General features: G+C 45.9%; 1 protein-coding gene across 1 annotated transcript in view; it reads left to right on the forward strand.

The window, feature by feature from the left end:
• The window catches only part of bbox1 (butyrobetaine (gamma), 2-oxoglutarate dioxygenase (gamma-butyrobetaine hydroxylase) 1), a gene marked incomplete at its 5' end in the record, with an annotated part of 15,428 nt that extends 6,187 nt beyond the window's left edge, over window positions 1-9,241 (forward strand). The window contains 5 exons of the mRNA XM_048263705.1: window positions 3,756-3,954; window positions 5,300-5,405; window positions 7,009-7,205; window positions 7,569-7,735; window positions 8,358-9,241. Coding sequence (XP_048119662.1) covers window positions 3,756-3,954; window positions 5,300-5,405; window positions 7,009-7,205; window positions 7,569-7,735; window positions 8,358-8,518 — 830 coding nt within the window. The remainder of the gene's footprint in view (window positions 1-3,755; window positions 3,955-5,299; window positions 5,406-7,008; window positions 7,206-7,568; window positions 7,736-8,357) is intronic.
• Between the last annotated feature and the right edge of the window lie 1,374 nt (window positions 9,242-10,615).

Genomic DNA, 10,615 nt, shown 5'->3' on the forward strand with positions numbered 1-10,615 from the left:
GCTCATTCAGTCGGATATCCTGTAAATCTCTCCTCATTTTCTCACCCCCAATCCCATGATGCCTGGTCCATAAATCTCTCTCTCTCTCTTTCTCTCTTGTTGTCTTTCTCTCTCTCTTTGTCCCTCTCACTTCCCTCTGTTTCTCTCTCTCCCTCTTTCCCGCTACCCCCCCCCTTTCCCTTGGTCACTCTTTCTTTCTTTCTTTCTTTCTTTCTTTCTTCTTCTGTCTCTCTCCCTCAGTTTCTCTACCTCTGCTCCTGTACCTCCTGATCTCCTGATGAATGTTTTCTCTCTCTCTCTCTCTCTTTCTCTCTTGTTGTCTTTCTCTCTCTCTTTGTCCCTCTCACTTCCCTCTGTTTCTCTCTCTCCCTCTTTCCCCGCTACCCCCCCCCTTTCCCTTGGTCACTCTTTCTTTCTTTCTTTCTTTCTTTCTTTCTTCTTCTGTCTCTCTCCCTCAGTTTCTCTACCTCTGCTCCTGTACCTCCTGATCTCCTGATGAATGAGTGTGCTCATTCAGTCGGATATCCTGTAAATCTCTCCTCATTTTCTCACCCCCAATCCCATGATGCCTGGTCCGCAAATCTCTCTCTCTCTCTGTGGATGGCTTCACATCACTCTCTCCCTGTAATGCACCAGCTGTAATGTGCACATGACAGCTGTAGGAGATTAGGGTTTGTGGGGTGCCTTCCCAGTGGAGCAGAGAGAGAGAGAGAGAAAGAGAGAGAGAGAAAGAGAGAGAGAGAGAGACGGAGAGAGAGATAGACGGCTGATCAGGGATGTTTATTTCCTCTGTGGCTTGGTCAGGAATGTAGACATCATGAAGGTGTGCTTGCTGTTCAGACAGTAACATGATCTTGTGTGGCTACATGTTCTTCTTTACCTCCTGACTGTTCCATAAAGTAGGCATCTGCTGCTGCTGCTCATAGAATGGCAGATGATGTACTGTTCAACTTCCATGTCGGATATTACTGGTGCTTCAGACTTTCCGTATTTTAGATTTGGAAAAGGTGATTTCAGATGCCTGTTTTATAATGGTTCTCATCTGTACAGTGAAGATCTAGGGACAAAGAGTCATACAATCCGATTTTCTGAAAGACAAGACGGATGACTCTGTGCTGTTGTTAGTGCTCCTCTGTGTATACTGCACAAGTTTTCCACCCCATTCATGCCGGCTGCCAAGCGTTGAGGTTTGGGCACTGTGATTTTGAAGGGTTTGGGGAAAGATGGATGGCCCCTACCTAAGGGAAACCAGTGGGCAGAGGACTAGATAATGCCGTAATTGTGCGGTTTTCCAGCCTAAGAAATCTGGAAATCTTAAGACTCAATCCACTCTCACAGGGAACCCTTTTTTTGTTGGCCTAACTTTGAAGAGAACATCAGGAAAACTGTGCATTCCTATTACTTGGGCACATGTCAGTAATGGCATTTACATTTATTCATTTAGCTGAGGCTTTTGTCCAAGAGCAATCAAGGTGCAGTATATGGGGTACTAGCCCTGTGGTGCCGTAGTGAAATGCGGATAGCTGTCCTCACCAAGGTGCGTTGAGGTGAGGTAGGATTCAAACCAGGAAGTGTTGTGTTCTTGATGCACATGTTTAAGAGGTAGGATGCAGTAGGTAGCCATATGGGAGGCAGCTGAGCGGTCAAGTAGGATGAGTACAGAGGATTGAGCTGTTCCTGTGGCTTCTTTGAAGGCTTTTGTCACAGACAAACAGAGCTGTCTCGATTGAGTGGCCGCTCTTGAAGCCAGATCGATCTGGATCAAGGAATGTGGAGGAATGAGACCATAGGTGGAGGAACAGGGTGTTGTTCCGACAGAAACACAGTGAAACACTGGATGAAACAGTGGTCTGATACGTGGAGAGCCGTGACTGTTAGGGTATCTGTGGCACAGTTCAAAGTGAGAATGACATCAAGCTCTTTGCCAGCTTTGTGAGTAGGAGGGCTGCGGACCCATTGTAGGTCAAAGGAGTGTACCAGCTACATGAAGTCTGCTGAGCTTGGGGTGTCTAAGTGGATGTTTATGTCACCAAGGACGAACAGCAACTGAAAAACTGATTTGAATAATGTGCAATGTACAAAGTCTAACATAGTATAGTATAGTTGTTACTGTAAGTATAACAAACGTATTTGATTATTTTGATCTATAGATAGATAGATAGATAGATAAGATAGATAAGATAGATAGATAGATAGATAGATAGATAGATAGATAGATAGATAGATAGATTTGTCTTGCACTTGAACACCATGGGTAAGACCTTTAGTGTAAACATGGATGAGTCCTTCCAAAACTCCCACATGCAACACGACAGCTATACTGTAGTTCATGCACGAGAACTTGACAAACACTTTGCCTGCCTTTAAATTAGGTTCATGAATGTCAGTGATAAAAACAGTTGGCAAAACGGTGGCAATTATTTTATTTGTTGCGGGAGCTGACTAGATACACTAGAGTAATACACCGCATGTTCTACATTTGTTGCCACATAAATCTGAATAATCTCCATTTTGTGTGTCCTTGGTAGGGATGCACAAGCTACTCATCCAACATTATTTTGAGTTAAAAATTACATTCCACCGGAAAGAGGATTAAGAGAAATAAAATGAGTTTAATACCTAGAATAATGTTAATCAGAAATCAAATGCTTATTTTTTTTTGTAAAAAAGTAATGAAGGTACAGTAGCTTCATTATACAGTTGGTAGTGAACAGTGTGTTATTAAATGATCAACAATCATATTAGCTATCAATTTCCATATCAGTGCTTCACTTGTTTTAGTGAAAGAGTAAAATCTACAACCACCTCACATAATTGTGTATCTAGGCCATGTGTGTGTGTGTGTGTGTGTGTGTGTGTGTGACCTCTGACTGATTAACGATGGGAGGGGAGATGAGGGCAGGAGTAGAGCAGAGCGATACAGTGTGTGTGTGTGTGTGTGTGTGTGTGCGACCTCTGACTGATAAATGATGGGAGGGCGAGTTGAGGGCAGGAGTAGAGCAGAGTGATACAGTGTGTGTGTGTGTGTGTGTGTGTGTGTGTGTGTGTGTGTGTGTGTGCTTGAGCCGCACACAAGCAGAGATGTGCTCTGCAGCTGTGGCCGAGCGGAGCGGCCGGCCTCCACTAGAGAGTGCGGCGATGGAAAAACGCTGGTTCTGCCAACAGCACGAGGGAGCGAGCGAGGGAGCCCGGAGATTTTCCACTGTCAGCCGGGCGGTGCTGGGCTGTTCACGCAAGCAGCTCGTCTCCCCTCACAGACTGTTCCGACCACCGTGTTTTGGCCCCTGTTCCTGACAAGACATTCTGTTTAATGCTCGTACGTGCAGTCCAGGCAGCGGTGCGATGCTGTGCTCTCTCTCACAGACACCAGTGTAATTCAGTCTCTCAGCGCCTCTGTGTACTGCCCCCCCCCCCCACCCCATTTCTCTCCTTGTGTGATTGAGTTGGGTCTTTAGGCCAGTTCTATGGTTGACAAACTGCAGCCTCTTAAATGTCTTAGCCCGTCATCTCTGTAAATACACAAGCGGTTATTAACTAATCATTAAGGTCCACGGGGTCTAGACTTCCAATTATTTCTAAATGCAAACATGTGTGGGAGCAGGATGTCTCCTAATCCATGACACTGGCGGCTGATTGGCCCGGTCTCTCTCTCTCTGCGCTCCAGAGTGATTTAGCGTAACAGTGTGTCTGCGTGAAGCCCAATCAAATCGCAGGCTAACAGCTTCCCGCGCTTCCTGTGTTGTTTCGCACGGCAGAGCGTGAGTACTGGGCCTCGGACCTACGCATCCCCACCGCCAGCTTCCAGGAGGTTCTCCACGACGACAAGGCGGCGCTGGACTGGCTGCTGGCTCTGCGCCGCGTGGGCATCGTCTACCTGAAGGGGGCGCCGGCGGAGCAGGGCCAGGTGGCGCGTCTGAGCGAGCGCATCGGCTACCTGAGACTAACCTTCTACGGGTGAGTGGAGCAGCGCTGTCCATCAAGCTATGCATGATGGATGACCTCATGTAAAACCGTCCTGTGCATTTTACGTGGTTACAGGGGTGAAGCCCTGCACAGATTTGCATGACTGGACAGTGATTGTTTGAAGCTGAGACAAACTAGCCCCTAGAAAGCTCTCCTCCTCCCACGCCGGTATAAAGGGAAGGACTCTGCTCTGGCCGAGGGGCCGTGTGGTTTCCGAGTAGAGAGTCTCACCGGGCCTCCCGAGCAGTGGCTTCCTGAGTGATTTACCACACGACCGACTCCACGCTAGGCACTCGGCGCTCAGCGCTAGACTGGGATCAGCCCCGCCAGCCGGGGGAATTACCTGACACGCTCGATTCGGAGACGGGAACAAAAATCAGCGCAGCTGCCAGCGCATGAGCTCATGGCGGTGGTAGCTGTGGGCTGACTGTAGCGGAGCGGAGTGGAGAAGGGGGCTTGTTGCTATTACAGAGGGCTTTAAAGTCCACTGCCGCTCTGTCGCTCTGACTTTTCTTTTGTCTCTCTCCTACACACACACACACACACACACACGCCACACACAGACACGCACATGCAGACACATACACACACCACATGCAGACTCACCACATGCAGACACACCACACAAACACACACACCACACACAGGCACGCACGCAGACACACACACACACACCACATGCAGACACACTACACACACACACACACACACACACACACACAATTCTCCCCATTTCCTCCCTTTTGTTATTTCATCGGAGTCCAACGCTTTCAGTTCAACCATCAAAGCAGCCCTGCAGATGTAAAGCACTAGGCACAGGGCCTTTGGAGGCCGGCCGCAGTGGTGTCCTCCCCGCCCGCCTCTGACCCTCTCTCAACAGTTTAATCCTCTCGCTCCAAACGCTCGCCCACTTTTGGTCATTCTCCTGGAAGTACAGTAATATGGTTGGACAGAGGTTGTCTGATCTACAAGCCTGACTTAGCAGTCAAGCTTTTTTGACAGAGATTTCATCTACTACTGCTGTCTGGAGCTGTGTGTGTGTGTGTGTGTGTGTGAGTGAGAGAGAGAGAAAGAGAGAGCCAAATAGATGGAGTCCTATGTTTAGATGCTGGGGTGTTATTCCAAATAGTCCAACTGTGTCTAGATAAAGACATGCTTCCTCCTCTGTGTTTGTTCGTCGTCATAACAGTGTGAAGTGTTGTATGTATTGAGTTTGGTGTTTCAGTGTTTTGTTTATAAAATAGAAGTGCTCCTGAAATGTTTTCACCATGTCGTTCACCTCCAGGCACTTGGGATATTTAACCCCCTGTCTGTCTGTGCCTATTTAAATGTGCAGACACACGTGGCAGGTGCAGGACAAACCCATGGCTAACAACGTGGCCTACACCTCGGGCAAACTGAGCCTTCACACAGACTACCCAGCACTGCACCATCCACCAGGGGTGAGAGAACACACACACGCATGTATACACAAACACAGACACACACAGGCACACCACACACACGTTTGCACAGACACAAACACACATACTGTACGCACTCACACACACACACACGTACGTACGCCCATACACACACATACAAAAGGGCACACACACACATACACATACCGTGCACACACACACACACACACACATGTACTATATACGCACACGTACGCACATGTGCTATGTGTGTCATATACTTGCTATGCAGCACGCCATTGAACCTAAACAATAGCTGGACATTGCGCAGGTGGTCCACCCAGAAGCCTGTGAGCAGATGAAAAGAAAACAAGCATTGTGGGAGATGTATGCCATCACTCGTTCCACCCGCACTCCTGTGTCCTCTTTGGCATCGGAGCCAACAAGCACATGTTCTTTGCACACCCACATGCTCACGTCTCACGGAATGTGCTGTGTGTTTAAGAGAACAGAAAGTAAGATGCGCTGGATAACCATATCGAAGGCAGCTTGTGTACCGAGGGCTGAGCTGTTTGAATGCTGTGGGAAATGTGCCAGAAGTCACTGAAGCTTTTATCACATGTGTGATTGCTGGTGTAAAAATGAGGCAATAGTATCAGCTTTAAGGTTGGTAGCAGGAGAAGGAGGCAAAAGGTCGGGTAGTGTTTTGAAGGTGGAGAAAAGTTTGCAGGTGTCATTGACATTGTTGATCTTTAACTACATTTTACATTTTTATTAATTTAGCAGACACTGTGAATCCAAAGTGACTTACGTATAATATGTCAATTGAACCCACAACTTTTCAGGCCTCTGTACGCCAGCCCAGCTCCTTAACCACTATGCTACCACCACAGTAATGCTGACTGAAAAAGAGAATAGGACTAACTGGTCATTTGGGAAATCATTGGCTAGTTTGGATTCGCATTCGGTGGCAGTGGTAGTGTAGTGGTTAAGCAGCTGGGCTAGCGTGCAGTAGCCTGAAAGTTGTCGGTTCAATTCCCGGCTTCCACCGTTATGCCCTTGAGCAAGGCACTTAACCCCAAGTTGCTCCGGGGACAATGTGATCCCTTGTAATATAGCTGACATATGTAAGTCACTTTGGTCAAGAGGTGTCTGCTAAATGTAATCTAATGTAATGTAATGCATTTGTGGATGTGTCACCAAGGATGAACAAGGGACAGTCAAGCTTAGGGATTGGACAGCAGACAAAGTAATAAAAAAAAAAACAGTCATTGGGCCCTTATTTGAATGATGGGCAACATACTAAGTCTTTAGTTTAACGGTCTAATTCAATAACTAGGTAATCCATTTGCTAATTTCAATGAATGAATGATTCCTTTATTGGCCTTAGCTGTAGTGACCTTGTGTCCTGTCCGTCTCCTACACGTCTGCCCCCAGCCTCTCCATGCCACTGCACTTGGCCTCTCCCGATGGTATACGGCGTCATGCCGGGGCCAGAGCCAGCCTTTGGTTCCGGTCTGAGTGTCTCTGTGGTCTCAGGTCCAGTTCCTGCACTGCCTGTCTCACTGTCCTGCTATTTCTGGTCTCAGGTCCAGTTCCTGCACTGCCTGTCTCACTGTCCTGCTATTTCTGGTCTCATCAGGTCCAGTTCCTGCACTGCCTGGCGCAGGCGCGGGAGGGTGGCGAGAGCGAGGCGGTGGACGGCTTCCACATGGCCGAGCTGCTGCGGCGCCGGGACCCCGAGGCTTTCCGTGCCCTCACCTCGCTACGCGTCGACTTCTCGGACACCGGCACCGACTACTGTGATTTCGCTGTGCAGTCCAAGAACCACATCATTGAGTGAGTCCTTATATACATACATACACACACACACACAGGCTTATAAACACTTCTCACCGACTACTGCAACTTTGCCATGCAGTGCAGAAATCACGTCATCGAGTGAGCCCAGTAGCCACATACACACACAGTAGCCTGACACACACACATCTCCCTGTCCTGTCATCACTGCACTCGGAAACCCACTGAGAAGAATGAAGCAAAACAGTGTGCTTCCTCAGGCCTTGGAAGTTTGTTTCTGCCATTACTTAAAAACTGGGAGCCTTGTGCTGCCATCTGGTGTTCAATATTGGAACTGTTTTTCTGTTTCTGGTTCCTGGCTGTTTGGGCCATTTGTTTTACGGTGTCTGTGTCCGTGTACAGTGTGGACAATGAGGGCAGAGTGGTGAGGATCAACTACAACAACGCCACCAGGGACTCCGTGCTGGACATGCCGCTCGACAAGGTCCAGCTGTTTTATACCTCACTCAAAACCTATGTGAAGCTGATGACCCAGCCTGAGAACATGGTCACCTATACGATGGAGCCAGGTGAGAGTGTGTTTATGTGTGTGTGTGTGTGTGTGTGTATGTATTCCTAGTCTTCTGGGGCCACATGTGTTTAAAGAGCAAGTAGGAGAACAACTGTGTGATAATTTGGGACTAAATGTCGGTTAGAACTTTGTCATTGAAATTTGTAAACGTCACAAAGGCAGAACTGAAAGCGATCCTTTTTGACATTTCCCCAGATGTGCCGACATCAGATGTTGCACAGCCCTGCATAATGTGTGGGTTTTAGGTTAATGATTACACTAACCTGGGTCACGTAAACAGTAGATGTGTTGTGATCTGTCAAAATTAAGGTCTTTAAATTAGTCCTCTTCCTCAAATGTATTAGAAAGTAGTTTTACATTTATTAGGATTACAGTGAAGAGGATAATGAGGTGATTTGATTCTGTTGTAATCTATTGACACTTGTGTTTGACCAGTTGTGGCATCTCTTGTTAGATATGTGCAGTGTTTTTACCATTATAGATAATCAGAATATGTTTTTTTTTATAGTTCACACACAACACACATAAACAGTAAGACTAGAACAGAGGTATATAAAAAGTATATAAATAGGTACAGTTGGTATTTTTTCCAACATCATCCCTCCCATTTCATCTCACAGGCGACCTGGTGACCTTTGACAACTGGCGTCTGCTCCATGGCCGCAAGAGCTATGTGTCGGATCCCAACTCCCGTCGACATCTGGAGGGAGCATACCTGGATTGGGACGAGGTTATGTCCCGTCTGCGGATCCTTCGTAAGGCTGTGCATGAAGACAACTAAACCTCTCTCTCTCTCACACACACACACACACACACACATTTTGGGGGGGTTCAACCCTTCCCAGAGATTGGGGGGTGTTCAACCCTTCTCCAGAGGTTTGGGGATTTAACCCTTCCCCATAGATTTGAGGGTTACCAGTACTTCAAGTGCGTGGTTTAGTGATACACCTCCGGTCAGTGAAGCCGGAGTAAGCCGCTAACCTCCAGAACGAAGAGGCTATTCTGTCACATTTTTGCTGATTTGTGTAAGTGTATTGTTTTGTTGTTTTGTACAAATGCAGGATCCTGTTAGCCAGTGTGCCATAAAATGTTTGGGGATACAAGGGTATGCCTGTAGTCCTCCTCTGTTATTCTATATATAGCTCTATTTTTTATAAGAGTGTACAGGTCTTCACTTTAGCTTTACATTCTGTATGATGTACGGACATCAGATCATGTACGACTGATAAGAGGTGTAGAGATAAGAGATCTAAAGATTCTATCTTCTAAAACATGCTGCACTTAGTGGAGTGGGCTTTCCACGGTCATAATGCCAGTAGATAGAGTGAGAGATGAAGCTGCCCAGAGCCATAGAGAGGGAGTGTGGCGACACTCATGTACGCCTCAATAGACCCTTTCAACAATAAAAACAAAAACAATGCTTGAACGTTCTATTTGGGCCCCAATCTACTTCCTCTGCATTAAGATAACATATGGAATGTTAAAAAAAGGAAGCCCCGTGGGGCCAACTCCTATGTATTGATAATGGAACTCTCTTGAAAGGGTCCATAGTTCTCAAAACCCATGTTTCTGTATGGCTGTACCGCCACTATGGACAGCAGGAGAGGGCGGGATCTAGTAACTCATTGGCTACTGACCAAATGATTGGCAGTCTTTGGAACTTTTACTGTCTCCATAACCCAGACACTGGCATAGAAAAGCGCTGACATTTTGTTCCACAGTCTCCTATGGGAGTGTCGCCACTCTGTTTTCTCTAGCGCTATGAGGTTGGCAAAGTTGCCTTTTTTTTAAAGATGAGGTGGATATCGATAGCCTTAAACCAGGGACAGTTGTATTTCAAACACATTTTCTTGTCTTTCCTTTTATTCTCTACAGACGGTTGAAGCATGTACAGTTGCTCTCGGTTTCAAAAAAAAAAAAAATAAATAATCAAACCAATTTTAAGTGTGTTAAAAGTGTGACTGGATTTGACATCTTAGGCCTTATATTTTATTTCCAGTAAATCAAATGTGTTCAAATGACCTCTTAAGTACTCTGTGTCTTATTTATTTTCAAGGATTGTTTTACAGCCAAGTTTGAAATGTCTCCACTTACAGCGTGTCCCCTACAAATACAGGTCATGTATACGCAATTGTAAATATTTAGCTGAATGAACAATCAATCACTTGGTAACATACAATGTATATGTAAGACATGATGTGAAGAAATTAATAACAAATTTGTGATAAATGTTCTTGGGTTAGTGATTTTAAAAATCAAATTCTGTTATATTAAGCAGTTTTGCCTTGTGCATCATCAAGACATCACATTTTTTTTTTGTGAACTTTGGTTTCTTGCATACACCATTAAAAATGGCCTCAACAAACAATATGGGTTGGACATGTTTTATTTTCATATTGCCAAAGCTGTACAGGTTCTATAAATACTTTTTCTTTTAAACACTGAAATATTTACATCCAATATCTTGATTTCTTGTACGCTCACTGACAGTCTTGAAGCATAGACTCAGTAGTTAAAACGTTTATCTTTCTCACTGCCACAACGTCTCCTTTGAACTGCAGGCCATCGTAAAGTCTGTTTTTGGAAACTCTTCTGACCCCACTGACAAAAGTCTTCTGGACTATTTACATCTTTCATGATCCCATCCGAAATATCCACAGGGCTCGACTAAAATGACCGCTTACAGGGAGTCAATATGGAGCACCTCTAACAACTAGTTTGTCTGTAATAAACTAAAAAGGACTTGAAAATGGGGGGGTTAAAATAAGCATATGGTTCCTGGTGTACAATCCTCTGGTAAGCCAAGTCTGCTGCTTCCCCTCTGAATATATTTGCAGCTTTTTCAAGCTCCCTCACAAACACCCTGTAGTGTATAGGG

The sequence above is a fragment of the Alosa alosa genome, chromosome 14 (genome assembly GCF_017589495.1).
Source record: "Alosa alosa isolate M-15738 ecotype Scorff River chromosome 14, AALO_Geno_1.1, whole genome shotgun sequence".
NCBI classification, from domain to species: domain Eukaryota; kingdom Metazoa; phylum Chordata; class Actinopteri; order Clupeiformes; family Clupeidae; genus Alosa; species Alosa alosa.